Consider the following 18,494-nt stretch of genomic DNA (forward strand, 5'->3'; position numbering starts at 1 on the left):
CTGCTATTTTTCTTTATTTCAATTGGAAATAAGCGTAAACCAATTGTGAAATGATTTGTGATCGTCCCATTTCTGACTTCTGAACACTATTATATAAACCTTGAGCAACTCTCTTTCACATACACATACACACACTGACTACAATGCTGCTCGGTTCGTTACGTGAATTTTGCTCGATTTGTGGCCATCTCTCATCTCTCCCTCTTCTCGTACCATCTATTTATTTAGTTCATATTCCAGTTGGTTACCTCCAGCCGTCTATGATTCACATATTTCTGAGAGCATGATATTGTAGTCCGTGTGTTTAGTTTGGATGTGATTCATTTGGATTATGTTCTACTTTTTTTACTTGCTCAGAAGATTTTGCCTTGTTATAGGATGAGGTGAGAACAATCAAGGGCATGAACAACATGTTGGTGGAAAAGAAAAGTCTTTTAAAGGACTAATCGAAAATTGCCGAATCTTTTAGTTAGTTTTCTTAATGTTCGTTTATTTGTTTTCTTTTTTTACGATTTGTGCGTGAGTAATTTTCGTTTTGAAAACATCTTTAACATTTTTTTCTTGTTTTTTTTTTCATCATCTACTCCTGGTTTTTTTTTAACAAATCGAACTGAAAGTACATTTTCGATTGTATTTTAGTTGATCTCACTCAACTCTTTTAACATCTAATATTCTAGAATCATTTTATGCATTTTTTGCAATAGTTTTGCATTCTTTTTTTTTATTTGCTTTTTGTCGCTTATTGGCTGTTGTCCCTTCGAGATTGTTATCTAGTTTATAATCTCCTCTTTCATATATAATTATATATAATAATAAATATAGTAATAATTTGTTTAAATACATTTATGATACTTAAGGAATGTGTTGGAAGATTTGCATGAAACAGACATTTTTTTCCTAATAGTTTTTCTTCGTGTTTGTTATTCTATTTCCGTTAGTTGTTTTGCGTGTTGCGTTTTTTTTTATGTTTTGTATTTTGTTTTCATCGTCAATTACATTTACATTTGATTTTAGTTCATTTGACTATATAGTATTTGTCTGGGCTAATTTCGTTTGTATGTAAATGTAGTTTTTCCATTAATTTTGTTGTTTTGTTTAAAAATGTAGCAATAATGTGCATTCGAATTGATTTGGCATCCCGATATGGCCAAGATTTTTTTAAATTTGAATTGGCTTTGCCGTTCATGGAAGTTTTTGGGTATATTCGTGAGCACACCATTTTTTTTGGATGTGTATTCTCGATAAACTGAATATGATGGTTTAGAGTATGAAAACTGTTTTAGGCGCTCATAGAAATATAGAAGAGTCTGTTTTAGCGTCCAGTCAAATCGGACATGAAAGTCCAATGATTGCTGTGTTCTGTTTTGTTTTTAACATTTTTTTTTGTTGCTTTCATTTTTTATCTCCTTAATTCTTGTTTGCTTATCTCAAATCAACGGTAAACAAATTTCATGGAAGTTGTGGGTTTCTATTTTCTTGACGTTCTAAAAACGAACAACTTTTTTCGTTTTATTTTATGTTTGTTTATTTTTTTTGTTGGTTTTGTTTTTAATTGTGCTCTTAAAGTCTATCTTCATCCTCTTCTTCAATTTCCTCTTCGCCAAGCTCTTCGTTTTCCTCTTTGTAGCCTGGATGCTCAGATATTGCATAATAATTACCATTATAAATAACACCTAATTCACGTAACGCTTCACCACGTATTGTTGCTTTCATAGTCCAATTGTAACAATCGTCTGATTCACTTTCGCGATCTAAGCGCTCAACATCAACAATTTTTGCACTTAAACGCTCTAATATTATACCAATATCCTTAATATTTAAATGTCGCTTTTGATCAACCGACAGCTGATCGATTAGCAGTAAAAATTTCTCCGATGTGATTGTTTCGTCTTCCATGACCTACAATGGTATTTCATACCGAATTTAATAAAGAAACAAACAATATTATCGTTATCAAGTCGATGAACCACAGAATAAAATTGATGATATATTTACGGTGTTTTCTGTTTCGCTTTCAGAACTTTCCCGTTCCTGTTGTATATCCAAAAACCGTACATGACCTTTTGGATGTGGTGTTCGTCTTTGGCTAGGTGAGGTTGATATTGTCCCACCACCGGCACTAGTACCCGTTGCTACAATTCCATCTTGAATTGGTGATGTAGCTACACTTGCTATTTCACGACCTAATTCCAATCAAAATGATGTTGATTTTGGAAAATTTCATTTCGAAACATTTTTTTTACCTTCTTCGTGCAATGAACAACAGTGAAAATCACATTCTGCACTCGGGCTACCAGCTCGACTTGGCGTGTGCACATGATGTGAACACTCAGGCGTATGAATATGAACCGAATCAAACGAACCACCGCCCTGCTTAGGTAATCTATGTGAAAAAAAGAGAAATTTTCAATCATTATTTCAGTTTAATTTTTTTGGATAGACTATTTTGAGAGGTAAAATTGTTGGAAAAATATTTACCGTCGGCCTGAACCATATGTTGATTGTATATCGTCATGATTGATTACAGTGATTTGTGGACTTGGATACCGTTGTTGCATTTTATCGATTGAACTTTGCGCTGAAATGCCGCTACTTTTTTTCGATGGACTAATCGGTATGGATGAAAATGGACCATTACACGTGCTCGATACACCGCTACTGCTATGAATTATTGTACTACCCGTTGCTGAGGAACTACCAGCAATATTGCCTTGTCTATGATGATCCCAGCACATTACAACGGTCACACGACCTTTATTATCCATGATCTTCCAGGATGGCGTTTCATCGTGCAACTCTAATGCATGAATGGTTTCACACACAATGCGCGGGATCGCCGATATCGCTGAATTAAAAAACAAATCTATTTTGGTGTTGTCATTTAATTGAAACACTATAATTTTTCAGGGTAATTTGCTCAATTGGTGGAATTATATAAATAAGTGATTGGCTACCTACCAGCTTTTATAACATCGACGCCAGTTGGAAACCATCGTTCACCTTGCCTAAGAAGTAATAACACCTGAAAAAAGAGTTACCATTTTTTTTTATAATGTCCGATTTCAAGTGAATGTCATTATTGATTTATTTGATAAGCCGGTTTTTACAAAGTTTAAAAAATGAATCAATAATAATTTTTATATATTGTCCCGATACAAACCGTGTTATTCGCCAATGTGCGAAAATATTCACCATCCTCAATTTGTGTGCCATCACACTCCAAAACAACGCGAACCGGTTCCGAGGCTGGAACACAAAGTTTGTCTTTACCTAAATCAATTGAAAATCAAAGAAATGTTTGTTTTTGAACATGTTGAATTCGTGATTTATCTTTATTTTGCTTAGAAAAAATAAAAATCCGCTCTTAAAACAAATATTTTGTCTGCATTATGCAGAGGCGAGACATCAATGTGGGATATGATATCCTTTTGGCATGCAAAAGTACAAATTCTTTGCTAAATTTATCTTTGTTGAAATTTAAGAAACAGATAAATACGTTGTCTGTTGCGTGGATCCCACGTGAACAGACGATGAAATTAAAATCGCATCTTTTAAAATTATTTCATTGTTTCAACATGTGGTCAATTCACTTTTCGAAATTGTTTATGTTTAGATAAGCGATTTAAAAGCGATCTTGAGCGTGGGAATACATTCATGTAGGCGAATTGAATTTTATATACAAAGAGATTGAGAGAGAAAAATAGCAGAGCGTACAAGGTCTGCATCATTTTATTTTATTTTGTTTTTGTAATAAAACATCACTTACCTCTAACAAGTAATTCTTCAAAACTTCCCACAACTAGACCTTTCCGAACATTTCTCCAACTGTCCCAGATTTTTAAGGGTCTCTTGCCACGAGACTCCTGAAAATAACATTAAACACATGATTCAGACCATTAATTTTCCATATAATTTGTGTGTTTAAATAATAAAAATGATTCAACGCGAATTATGGCTACTTTATTATTATTATTTCTTTTTTCTCGTTCGGTTCAAATTGAGAACGAAGGATGAAAATTAAAATTAAACGATATATGATGGATTGATTATGTTTAGTGGTTTTAAGCGTCAAATGGGTTTTGCGTCATACCAAAGCTAATCCTTGTCGAAAGTTTGAACATGTGCATCCCCATGCTGGCTTAGTCACGCCTAATGTGCACAACGTTGCTGACCACATACTATATCGATGTGACGATGTCAAACCGATTCAGTGAGATAATGTGCATCTATGCACCTGTTTCATTCGGTTTACATAAAATTTAAAAGTCACAACACACAACACATAATGCACAAAGTGAATAACTGTATACACAGAAAGAGAGAGGCAAAGAGAGAGAGGGGGGGAAGACACTCAGAAATTCCCAAATCTTTCAATCTAATTATTAAAAGAACTTATATTTAATACATGTGTTTACATTTTACATTGTATTTGATTCTATGTTTCTCGTTAAATGTATCTTATCATTTTGTTACGATTTAAGATTGCTTTCATCGCGGTTTTTTCTAGTGAACGGTGATTGAATGGCTGTTGTCAATGAATTTCTTTTCTTGACACAATCGATATTGAACGAATAGCCTTGATGAAGATACATACACAGAATCGAAACGTCGGCAATGTTTTTCGAATAAAATATTGATTTACACATAGAAACCGTTTTTGGCTTTAATTTGTAAATAATATTCATCAGGGTTGGTAGACACCAATAACTTATATTTAAGGTTCAGCGCACTGATAATTATATTAAAGTATTATTGGATTAAATAATTGCTTTGTTTACATTTGAAAATCGTATCTTATGCTTTTGCAACAGCATGAGAACATCACGTGTTTCATTAAATGTCTATCACAAATAGCTATCAAATCACCATTTAAATGATTTACTCTCGCGCACACAAACATTCAAATGAATCTCGAAGTTTATATGTTAAAAATATATATATACATCTATCTCTCTGCCTGCTTATATGATATATGTATGTTGAAAATGTATATGAAAATGTGTATATCTATTTTTTATTAAGGGAAAAACCGGAAAATTTTATAATTAAAGCTTTTCACCATGTGGAATTCACGCGATCAAAGTGCATTTTTTTGCAAAGAATCTTATACAAACAATACTTGTGAAGCTCAGCAAAAATGTTTTCTCATATCTTTTTTTCTAATTATTTCTGTTTTAATATGCCTAAATAACATTGACAATGATCATAGCACACTTAATACAAAATACATATATTGTATAAAATGTAAAATTTAGAAAATCTTTGCTGCTCTGCTTGTAAATTCTTTTTCTTTAAATAAATTGCTTTCTTCTTTTAAAGTTAGCACTGTTTTATACAAATCGATCAAATTATTTGAAACACATTTATACATTACTAAACGAAAACACTGTTATTCATTTTGTTTAAAGTTATCGTTGAATATGTGGAGCCATCAATGGATTCCAAAGAAAAAAATCATTAATACACTAAATGCAATGAAGTCGATCATTACTAATATGAAGTATTCCTTTCTTAAATTATGCTATTCGTATAAAGTTCACATTTACATTTATGTTTCCCTGTTTCTTTGGAGAAAAAGAGAGTGTATTTAAAAAAAAAAAAGTTAAATGGCATGAAATCACTTCGGTGTGAGGCTTTAAAAAAAAACAAACAATTACAAAACTTCAAAAAAACAAATTCACTCTCCTTTTCATTTGTACCGCGCTCATCGGTAAAAAGCAAAACAAAACCAATATTCGGTTCAAAGAAAAAAAAATTAGATTAGTTTTGACTTTTAAATTTTTTGAATCATTGAGACTGCTTTCGATCGAAATGGCAAACGAAAATGACGAAAAAATGTCAGGATGTAAACACAACGTCATAATCGAACAACGCCAAATATATCTATGAGTGGGTACGGTAGATGATGATGGTTTGATTGTGAATTAGTATTTCAACTGGCAATCGGTTATAGTTGCGCGCGTAATAATAATAATAATGCAGCTAAACTAGATCTTCTCTCTCTCTTCCTCTCTTGTGTGTGTCTATTCCTATCTCTATCCATCTTTTTCACTCTCCATTTGTGTGCATAATGCATACATGGTTGAGAAGATAACGCGGCAATGGCAACCGACGAAGAAAATCGGGTGGATTGATATTATGTTCCAGTGAAAATGAGAATGAGCGAAAGCCAAGCTCAACTGAGAAAAAAAAACTGGATTGGAAACTGTAAAATAGGACATTGGAAATAAACATCATTTCAACCGCAAGAACACTTATCGACGATGAGAAATGTACATAATACAGCACATTTGGCATCGTATAGGATATTTGGTAGTCGTGTTTCGTTTAGTTAGCTCAATGGTTGTATTTGTATGTGTGTGTGAAAGAGAGTTAGTCGATTAAAGAGGGCGGATGATCACACATAATTGATGCAAGGGCAAAAACACAGCTACATTTTGTTTATGTTTATTCAAAATCCGCAGACAACAGATTCATGCATGCACAATGCACATAGGCTTACTTGCAAAAGTCAAACATTTATTTTGGGTGTTAACTAAACAAATGTGACACATTTCTGATTTATGCAAGTACAAGGGGGGGAGAAGGGCAGAAAAAAACGAACCGCCGTTGAAAGAGTTGACATGTGTTTTTATTGCATGACAAGTGAGACAGTAGGCGTAGAATAAAAAGCAATAATTAACGTTCGTAAAGATTAATTATTTGAAGGATGCGCCAAAAAGTTGTAGTCATGTTTTTTGATGAAAAAAAAATCTCATTTTCTCGCACCAAACTAGGAGATAGCGCAAGAAGCGTGCCAAAATAAATACACACACACACACACACACGCACATACTCCATGCACTTTGCTCTAAATTGTGAAAAGAGAAAATCGGAACGAACACAAAATGAGTAGAATGAAGAAAAAAACGAAATAGAAAACAGCAACAACAACAACCGCATAGTGAATATAAAGAAGAATGGCAAAAATGTGGCAAAATGTGTGTCAGAGGAGGAGAAGGAGAGTTGTACAAACACACTGAGAAATGACTAGAGAGTAAGAGAGCGCATCAAAATACAATGAGCAATCACAGAATCATGAGAAGAAAATAGGGCAAATGCACAACAGTTACTATCTCGAAACGCGTTCGCACAATTCCGAGAGAGCAGTAGCATCGTAAAAACGGCGAACAACGGCCATATTTTCCATGTGAATCTCTACAATCGTATGCGATATGCGCACGTACACACATGTCATTTGGTGTATTGAGGCCATGCTGTGTTAATATATACAATATGTATATATTTATACGAGAAATCGTAGTAAATTCTACTTTTTTCTTCGTGTGTTTGGGATACGGTGTTGCTTTAAACAGTAGGACAAGAAATATTTCTAGGTCCAGTATCACGACCAATGAAATGCGTTAAATAGACGCCTTGTTGTATTTACACATTAGCGTGTTGTTTTTTTTTGTTGGGAGACTTCGATAAAAACATATAACCAATATTGATACAAACGTTGAACTAATACGACCGAGAAAAGAGGTGGAGAAAGAAAACAAATATGACATAATCTCAATCAGTGCATTTAACACGGTATGACTTGGACGCAACAAACGAAAAAAAGCTCACTCAGCAAATGGTAACGAAATGGCCCTTCGAATATTGCAAACATCTTATTCCATTTTCAAAATAAAAAAAATGTATATCGTATAGCAACTTAAAAGTCTAAAAACAATGTAGGTAAGAAGTAGAGGAAAGGTTGAATCATCATGTGGCCGCTGGTTATTTAAAATGGTGGTGAAATGGTACGGTAAAAAAAATCCGGAAAGAAAAGCTTTCGCTCATGTCATCGCAATTAACAGAATTTCAAACAGAATATAACACGGGTTATATTTCCCGCTTACATTTCATTTTTTCGATTGACCCAATTGGTGTACTAAACCTAATGTGCATTACGACAATCTACCAATTGATGATAGGCCACCACGAAAATTGTATATTGAGTCATCTTTCTAAAAACGCGCCAAATTCGCATGCTTACTTTAGGAAAATGCAAAAATCGCTTTGAAAGATCAATAATAATTGGAACTGAAAGTCTCCAATTTATGTGGTTCAAATTGTTTTTTCTAAGAGATTTATTGATTTTACTGGAATTTACGTTCACTTTTGATAAACTTCATTAAGAAAATGTTGCATGAGATTTTGTTCGGTTAAAATCCTTATGGTTACGACTTATGCAATTGCATTTTAAATACACGCTTAAGATGTATCTGATTCATAGATTCTGAAGAATGTTGCGATTCTGAATAAGTGAAAATGAAATCAGTTCCAAATAGCATATAAAAATTCCAATAAATTAATTTGCTCACGACTGTGCCACGACATTTTCATATTTAATTGAGCTTGTTTAATATTCTACTAAAAGCTTTCATGTGCCATTTTCCTAATTAAAATCGAGTATAAATGAAGTGAACACTTATTGCTCTGTTTGAAATGATATGATGTGATGTGATTTGTTTTGTTTCTTGTTACGCTTCTTATCTTATGTCACAGAATTCCACAATTTTTGTACCATTCACATGAAATGAAGAAGTAAATTCGAATAAAAATAATCTTGTCGTGAAAGCGTTAAAAATTTCACCGATATTTCAAAAATCATCACGGTGATTTTGTTCTTACACCAAGATGGTTTTTTATAAAAAAAGTATTAGTATTAAGCTTGAAGTAATTCTTTATATTTATGTCGTATATAAACTTCCAGAGTATGACCAAAGAAGAAAAAGGGATGTGGCTTACGATCATTTTGCCATCGTTTGAAATGCGTTTTATTTCTCATTAATTCTTAACAATGCTATGACAACTGGTGACTAAGTCGCGCTTTCAAGTCCTCCGGCATAATTTATGAAACAACAATGGACTTTCTCCTCACTTCATTTATTTGTGGTGATTGCTCTTACTTCTTATTCTTCTCTGAAAATCCAAGTTGATTCGGCCTCATTTTACATGAAACTGTGTGTTTAACTGTATCTTTGGCATCTTATTTATTTTTTTATAAAAATCTCCTCGCAGAAGCATGCATTCAAAAATATATGACAAATGGAAACTGTTGTATCAAAAACCATCAATGTTAACCCAAATACTTATGTGTTTGAATATTTCTGGTTTCATGTAGTTTCTGATTTTCTCAAATGTCCTATTAGTTTATTGCAAAGAGCCCAAAGAATATTTAGTCGTTTATGTGAAATCGGTTTTGTTTAATTACGATATGGCGGTAAGATTGAACATTTCTTTCAACAAATTTGTTATGACATCTTGGATTACATATGTAATACGAATAATTTTAAAACAAAATAAGTCTTTTATATTTTGAAACATCGTAACCTGGATGAAAAATGGATGAGAAGGTACGTGTCATCATTCGGTAAGTTAAAAGTCAGTATTGGCTACTTTTTTTTTTTTGAAAGTAAACATCAACGAAATTCAGCAACGGTGCGTTTTGCACGTACGTGTATGGTATTTCGTTCTTTGACTTTTTATTCAACATTGTTTCAATGTGCAATTTTTCACTTTGGACCGGCGCACTACTTTCGCATTTCATTCGCACCAAATATCACACACAACATGTGTATATTGTGAAAAGCACAGCAGCAGTGCTGGTACTGCTACTGCTACAGATACTCATACTTCTAGCATAGACAATCATATCTCTATACATAATAAAACACGATATGTACGAATTCTCGGTCATCCGACAAAAGAGAATGACAATGCAAGCATTCATTCTAAGTTATGGCACAAAATTTTCATTCAAAGCTCAGAATCTGTTGTTAGAACAAATCGAAAGTTCAACGCAATTGCTTAATGGCATATTTTATGCATTCTATTAATCTTTTCATATTCTTTGGTACTCAGTCAAAAATGAGTGCGTACTTCTGTTGCGAGCATTTTTATTTAATCTCTCTTTCTCTCTCTCCCATCTATCTCGCTCACTGTCAACACTGCTTGTTTATCCTCTCGACCTTTCTCTTTCGAAAGTTCCTTCACTCACGTTGGCTTGTCCGCTTTGGAAAATATTATGGAAATAAATTTGACCTTGTAACTGTTTCTTTTTTGTTTTCTATTTGGTATTTGAATTCAATCTGTTTGTATAGTGTTTTTTGTTTTGCTTTTACTAGGACAAGGCAAATACAAATTCTCAATATTTGCTCAAGATGGAGCAAAAAAATATAACCAGAAGATAAAATAACTAGCGTTAAACTTAAATGAAATTCTGAAAAACATTTCGTGGAGAGAGAAAAAGAGAGATGAGATTGAAAATATGCAAAAATCAAATTTGTATGAATTCTATTTTCATTTCAATGTACATTTCCCCTTCGCTTTCGAATTCTTTTTGAATCGTGAATTTCTCTCTAAATGAAGAAAGAGAATCAATCACATAATTTAACGCCTGAGATTTTGATCTTTATTGGGTTGCGTGGAAAAGTTGCACACCAAACAGCATATGAAGTGGGCATCCGAATAAAGTTCAAGATCTCAGGCGTTCAATTCAAATGCACCATTTGTTGTGCACAATCAATGTTATGCACATCACTGTGCGTGTAGTTGATCAAACAGCTGCCTCACTGACCAACAAGAAACTCAATTCAACTCATGCCTTTGTGGACTAGTGACCAGTTTCAAAAAAATGGAGAAAATGCGTCGTACTGCTTGTGAACCATTTCAGGACGTTTCAAATGTGTGGCAAATGTGCCCCAACAATTAATCGACGAACGAAAGAGTATTGATACCAAGCCCATCATCAACCCATTTCGAGTGCACATGTTACATCGAAATGGCAGTTGGGATTTATGATTCTTACCAAGAAATGTAATCGTGAAACCCAAAAATTTGCATCCAACCATAGATTCTGACCAGGGGGTCCAGGGTACAAAATACCCCCCCCCCCCCTGAGCAACGAATTTACCCCCTCTGTGATTTTGAAAGTACCCACTCCCATTTTTATTTTCGAGCAAAAATTATTCCGATTTGCTGAGGTTTTTCAAAAATTCAATTTTCATATTCGAATGTCCGACTAAACAAAATTTATTTATTCGCCGTAGACAAAACAATTAAGTCCGGTCAACTGTTTGATTATTTAATTGATTAAGTTCGATCAACTATATTGTTTATGTCTTAGTTTTTGCACATCTGCATTTTCGAATCAAATTATTATCGGCGATTGATATGACTACTTGAAAGAACTTAAATTCATTGCGAAATCACCTCGAGTCGAAGTGTGTAACAACTTCAAATAGACGAAAAAAAGAGAGTTTACAAAAAAATTTGAAACTAGTAATAATGGGTGGATGTCAAAGTAGTTGTACAAGTGCTGATGTTATAGCAGAGGCCAGATTTTCACGGAACGGCAGCATAATTCTTAAAAAATAAGAAAATGTCAAAAAATTCAATATCGACACTAGTATTAGTGACTTTGGTTTACAGAAGATAATATAGTGAAATATCATATCATGATTTCATCATTACTTAAACTCTGCAATTTCACTTTTAGTTCACTGAGCAAAAATAAGAAGATTTGTAAAATTTTTCTCGGTCTCAACTTTTTTTCCGAAAGCAAATGTACACTGGATAGGATGGACTTTCAAAATTACCCCCCCTCCCCCCCTTGAATCGTCAACTCCAGAATCTATGCATCCAACCAAAGCATATGATTCAGGGGAATGTCACTACTTAATAGAAAATAAGCTTATAGTAAATTGGAATAAATGGCCAATGTTTATTTTATTTGGACCGAAACTAACCAGCTAAAATCAAGTAGATCGCAAAATCTAGCCAATGATGATGATAATAATGGCAAATCTCCGTGAAATATATTGATGACCAAAAATCAGGTCACATTTATATCATTCTAAATTAGATTTTTATTTGCGTTAATAATTGTTTCTTGGGTAGTTGAATAGTTTTCGAGATGCAAAGCTCATGGTCAAATAACATGGATGTGACCGATGTGAAAGACAGTCATTTTTGGCCAAATACGCCAAATGAAAATATAAAGCTAAAAAAGCGTAAATTGAAAGGCGCGTTTTGTTGCATATATATCTATACATATATGTGTGTGTGTATTTATGTGCAAGCCAACATACAAGGAGTCATGTGTCCAAATATGATGCTGTTGTTCTCTCCGTTTTCTCCATGTAGCGAACCGAAATTTGTTTAGGTTGTTTAAACGATAAAAAATCACTGTTGCATAAAGACAACGCCCTTTCGATGGCCTGCTTTTTGGTTTCTTTTTCGTTCGTTCTTTTTCTGAATAGCATTCAATTTGATTTTGTTTATGTTGTTATTTATTGTGACATCGTATATCATATATCAAGTTTTAAATCTCATCGAGAACAAAATTTTCACACGCAGTGTTTATATCGCATCAGCATTTTGCCAGCTGGGTAACAAGACCGTAAACGAAAAAAAAAACACAAAAAGACCAACAACAAAATTTTATACATCCTGCATTTAACTACAATTTTCATACATAGGCACATGCACACATATGTGCCAATCAAATTGGCACTGTGAAAGTCTACATTGAAGAAATATTTTGATTAATATATACCACGAAATAGTTCAATCTCGAAATTCGTGCGAATTTTTTGCGGGTTACTTCGAATTACATTGACTTACAGCCGCTTTTATTCACACGTATTCACATGTGCTTCGACTTTATGAACATTCTAAAAGAATAATTTTTTTGTTTATTCAAGTGTTGTACTCAATTTTGTGGCGATTGAAAGGGTAGCTTTCACATTTGCATTTCAACAAGCGAACGCAAATATTTTTTTTTTAATTGACTGCATTCAATGAATATAATAAACGGTATCCGAATTGACTGTACTCAAACTCTGGGGTTTTTTTAATTTAGAAATTAAATCAAAAGCTTTGACTTCAGTTCTTTATGAAAGTTTGGAAAAATGTCCCATTATTTATCGCTATTTAAAGAATAGAATCGAGTATCATAGATGAGGGTATTCAAAGTATTTGTCACGTATAAAAAGGATGTCTCAACATCTATATGTTTAGTACAAATTCAAGAACATACAGACAATTATCGAAAAATAAAAACAATAAAAACAATTGTTGATTTGACAAACCGTTTTTGTGTTGACACTTCTTCGCACAAATTGAAAGCGAATGAACGTGTTGACAAAGAAAAACGGTATGTATAAGGGCCCAAAGTCAATGAATTTATAAACTTTCTTGCTATTTTATTCATTTACATTTAATTAGCTCCACATTCGCTGCAAATTACAAGTAAACGCATCAACAAAGTTGTATGGAAATTTTTTCAACAGCATCGAATGATATAAAGAAACCGAATCTATGGCCGGATGTGTATTTAGTGCATCAATGCACAACGATGGATGAATGCATCCGGCGTAAAGGTTGCATTGCACAGTTCAATTTTGAATAGTTAACAAAACAACCAATAGTACAATTAAAAGTTTTGCTTCACTCGATTAATTAATTTTTTGATGTTCGCTTTTATTCGTATTTGGCAGCAAAAGCAGCTGTATACAACTGTTTCATAAGCATATTAAATGATGCCAAAGAAGTTTTGCAAACGGCAGAGGTCAAACTGTTACGCTTGTAATTGCTTAAACTTTCATTGGGCCAAAGTAAAACTTTATCGGAAATTTTACATTCGACAATTTTTATACGATCATAATATTTCACCAGCGCTTATTGAATGAAAAAAATGTGCGGCTCACCACAACAATTGTTTTATAACAACCACACGAAAGACGACGAACCATCGTCGATGATCGTTTGTACAAAATAAAGAGTTATTCGTTAATCGTGGATATTATGAGTATGAGTAGGCAAAAAATGGCTTCAGAATAGAATGGATGCATCGTTAAAAGAAAGCATGCTCATAAATTAATCATGTGCATTTTGCTCAAAATGACAATGTCATACAAATATCTGTTCTCATTTTGGTATAAATCGTTTCTCTATTTTTATCCATCTATTTCGTTTTGTTCGTCAATTTTCGATGTGAATCAAATGCCACACATTTTCATCATTAACCATCGTTGAAAAGTGGACTTGAAATGATGGATACTTCAACATTAATTTGATTTATGATGTTTTAAGCTTTAATTAACGTCATCTTGAACTTCATTCCAATTATTGTTTTGAATACAGTACAGTTTTTTGGAGCCTGTGCTTCACACAATATTTTGATCGTGAATGAATCTCATTTTTGAGAACAGTGGCAGAGATCTAGTTTTTTTTTCCATTCGATAAATTTGTCCAAGATAAGTTTTTTTTGTGTGGCTTATTGTAGATGCTTATGCCATGGCAATTGTTATGAATTATTCGAAACTGTTGTTGGGTTTCCGGTCTATTTGAAAGAAATATCTTTAAACCCTGAAACATCAACAATAATAAACAGGATAAACCGATCAAGGATTTTTCTTATTCAAGTAGAAAATTATCGGTCGTTTACTATTTGACCTATAAACCATTATCGTACCTTACTCCAGCTCAAAATGAAACATACACAACACTGATTCATTCAATGGAAGAATCTCGAAAGACTTGAAGAACACTAAAAAGATTCGTTGTCGAAATTGGCTTGTTTGTGTTTGTTGCCGAAAAGCCAATCAAAATTTCAATCAATTTTTAAATGTAATAACATTTAAACATATAAAAAAAATACTGAAATGATTTGTCAAATGTAAGTTGTGCAAATCAATAATTGAAGTGCATAAGATATGGAATATTTGTGCAGTTTCACTGCCTCAAATGTTGATTTATCTGCATTGAATTTACTTCGATCCATCCAAACGGTAATCGATTTTTCAATAATTGCGCCAATTTATTTTTTGTTTGTGAATTAAATGCAAAATAACAAAAAAAGAGATCAAATTACACGAATAAATGGCATATAATATGTGAAAGATTTCGGCCAAAGTATCTCGATTCACCGGGTTGGACTTGTGTTACTCAGTTTTCAAACCACAAATTGCTGTATGTTTATGTGAATTGAACTCATAAAAAAACTAAGTTACATTGGACTACATTCAAAGGCAACGACAATGAAATTGAACCGTTTTCTATCTCGTTTTTCCATTCTCATTCAGTTTCACCTTTTATTATCTTCATTTCTCTTTACATCCCTGTCCTACTATATTTTTTTTAAAACGAAATTGAGACAGAAAAACCCCCATTGAATTCGGTTAATTGAGCATTCGTAAGTTCTTTAACGTTTATTGCCATTCTTTTTTCATTCTCACTGTCTCATTCTCTCCTCATTTTCATTTGCTGGTGTGCTTATTTCATCTTAGATTGTAAATTTTCTCGGAGGCTGTGTAATTTTTCTCATTTTGATTTACCTTATGTTATTGCTGGCACTTTTCTTTTCGTTTTTCGTTCGCATATCTACAAACCTACGACGCAATCTATTACAAAATCGTTTCCACATTGGTATAGTATTGTAACTGTGCTCCAACACGCACACACACATTTGTGTCTGTGTATGTGCATGTGTATGCGAATATGTATGTGTGCGCATTTGTCTGTATGTTCTATGCTACATGAATGATTGTGTGTGCGAAGGGAGTATACACGCCAAAAATGCTCTCGCAACTGCTAAAGCAAATACCAAAGCGTATTTTGTACGTGTGATATGTGAACGTAAAAAGCAAAGCAGCGAAAAAGGAAAATACACATTACAAATTGGGAAAAGCTCTGGCTGGCATTTGGTATACATGAGCAGCCCAACACGAGTTCATCCCCGAAAAAAAAAAAAAGAAATTGTCAAGCATGAACAATGTGAGAGAAGCGAAGAAGAATTGTTAAGCATAACTGCTTATTATATAATATATAAACGCATGGCGAGAGCGCCCAAAAAGTGGATTCTCATTTCGCACGTTTATTTTTTTCTAGAGTTCGTGAGTTTCCAAATTGAATGTACCAAGATGATGCTATTCAAACATTCAACCAATGGAGAGAAAAATCACATATTTTACCAAATGAAAATACACCGTTTTTCGATAAATTCGATTATTTGTCGTCTATTGAACGGTGTATTGTTGAATAACTGGTATATGTATGTGAAAACCAAAGAATAAGATGTAGGGATGAAAAGAATGATAGACGAGACCAGCAGGAAGATAAGAATCATCTCACTGCAAACAACCAATAAATTACCACAGAAAATAATAAAAATAAATACAACTGAAATACGCACAAGATTTTTGTCTTTTTAATGATTGTACCAGAATGTGGCTAAAAAACTAGTCTTACCTCTCTTGCCATTACGGCATGTCTCAACAGTACCACTTCGGGGCAACTTTTTTGTGCTTCGTGACTGCATTAACAATATCTAAATACAACGACACCGATGACGACGACATACAAACACTAAACATGTAAACCTCCACCAATATATAAAATGCACAATAAAACGGCGGCTTCGATAACGACGACGACGATGACGACGAATATGACGACGACCACTATAAGATGACAATGATGACAAAATTATAAAATAATTTCTTCGGTTTTTTTCGAATTATTATTATAATTTTTTTTCTTGCGTAGATAGTGTAGAAAATTCGTTTATTTCTTATTATAGAAGTAGTTAGATTTGGCCGTGATACGATTTACTCGTTTACTATTTCGTTAGATGTTTGAACACACTAAGCACACAACACAATCAATTTTCGATGCGCTCACACAACTAAAGCTGATGAATTGAATAGCACCAACATACGCACCAAATTCAGACACCAACACTTTTAACACTCTTCAAATCGAGAGATTTTCATTTGATTCTATTTTTTCCCCAATTTTGGCCACAACATTTAATCGCGTTGATCAATTCACTGCTCATACTTGTCTGCTGTGTGCTCTTCTTTATCTCGTTCATCAAACAAAAATCTGTGTCATATACTCGATAAACAATTTGAATTTAGTTTTAGCAAAATAACCGAATTTGATCGATTACTTTTGGTTTAGAACAATCAAAAAAAAAAAATCGAAACGAAATTTGGAAATTTGTTTTTTTTTTTGCACCGACAATTTTACAACACTGCAAATAACTTTCGTTCGAATTTTCCACTCAGAAGCATTATGTTTTCAGTCAAATTGCACAGTGTCTTATTTTATAGGAACAACCACCCTCTTGATTTGTGCTTTCTATTTTTGACTGTCAATGTACCTTCTTTTTTTTTTTTCAAAAAAATATCACAATTGCAAAAAGTTTTGGCGTCCAATTGTTTTTTTCTTTTCGAAATAAGAGAAAATCAAAGAATATTTTAACCAAAAAAAAATGTTTAATTAAAATGTAATAATGATAAGAGTGAGTTTTGTTGGTTCGAGGTGGTCTTGATTGATGCTGCTTTCACTTTTTTTTTTACAACTTAAACGCCTTTCGTGCCTTTGCTCATTCAATAAGTTTATCTTTTCTCGTTTTTCTTTCGCAATGCGCTTTTTCACTTCGTATCGCTTCACACACCAAGTCTCAATTTGCTTCCATAGTTTTCCAAAAATGTACCAACGAAAAAAATGCCCGTCTTTAAAATTCGGTCATTTTCGTCACTCGTGAAGTTTTATTTATTCCTTTGTCAAAACTGTTGTAGCGAACTTTTCTTCGTTTCCTTTATTCTTCTTTTTCCATTTTCTCTTTTTGTCTCATTCTCTTACACTCACTCGATTTTCTGTTTTTGATTTTTCCCGTTTTTTTTCCCAAGTTTCTACTGAAAACGATTATCTCGTACACGAAATTCCATCACACTCTTAAAAATCGGTCACTACACCACACAGAACCAACATGAGCAAGCATCAGTAGCAGTGTGTGAAGAGAAGAAATAAATAACAGCACTGCCAGTGTGATGATGATAATGGTGCGGGAGAGACGAAAAAAAAAATTATATTGGTGGCTCCCGTTATTCGGGGGTATGAAGTAAGCGCGCGCGGTACCGAGAATACGAGAGAAGCAAATGTATTAAACATAAACGGAAAAATTCTCATCCCAACATTGCTTTAAAATGCTCATGTGCACTTCCATATCAAATCAAACTCTTAAAAATGTAACATTCTTGGCTCTGTGTGTGCTTTTTTTTGTGTATCTGGGGTAGAGGGAGGTGGTTTGGCAACCGATTTTACTGCCATCTGACTTAAATCCACGAGGACAACACCCGATCGATGATTTTCGTTCTTCTTGTGTTGTGTGTGTGCGCGCCGAATATGTGTGCGATAGAACGAAAACGAGACAGTTTTACAAGCATCTGAAATCGGATGGAAAACTAAACGGGAGCAAAGGAACAATAGAGAGCATTGATGAGCGCGCGAGCGCGACAGAGAGATCGCATAAAGATGAGGGAAAATGGAACTTTTGCTACTACTACTACTGCTGGTGATGCTGCTGCTGCTGCTGCTGCTGCTACTGCTGCTGTCGTGTGTATGTGCGCGCACGTGTATAAGCAAATCTATGTGGCCAGACTGAGAGAGTG

At 33.6% G+C, this 18,494-nt stretch overlaps 1 protein-coding gene across 3 annotated transcripts; it reads right to left on the minus strand.

Moving 5' to 3' along the window:
- Nucleotides 1-590: 590 nt before the first annotated feature.
- LOC116352335 lies at nt 591-17,861 on the minus strand. Of its 3 annotated transcripts, none has more exons than XM_031784846.1 (8): nt 16,285-17,861; nt 3,767-3,863; nt 3,161-3,270; nt 2,959-3,022; nt 2,479-2,845; nt 2,244-2,383; nt 1,996-2,183; nt 591-1,899 (listed from the first exon to the last, which is right to left on the minus strand). In XM_031784846.1, exons 1-8 carry the CDS (start codon nt 16,294-16,296, stop codon nt 1,561-1,563), a joined length of 1,317 nt encoding a protein of 438 aa, XP_031640706.1. In that variant the 5' UTR covers nt 16,297-17,861; the 3' UTR covers nt 591-1,560. The 3 variants fall into 3 exon arrangements, with proteins under 3 accessions (XP_031640706.1, XP_031640705.1, XP_031640707.1); XM_031784845.1 differs by having other exon boundaries at nt 2,479-2,863; XM_031784847.1 differs by lacking the exon at nt 16,285-17,861 and adding an exon at nt 4,091-4,599.
- Between the last annotated feature and the right edge of the window lie 633 nt (nt 17,862-18,494).

This window comes from Contarinia nasturtii, unplaced genomic scaffold, assembly GCF_009176525.2.
Source record: "Contarinia nasturtii isolate CC-2019 unplaced genomic scaffold, AAFC_CNas_1.1 Cnas_scaffold_187, whole genome shotgun sequence".
Lineage (NCBI taxonomy): Eukaryota > Metazoa > Arthropoda > Insecta > Diptera > Cecidomyiidae > Contarinia > Contarinia nasturtii.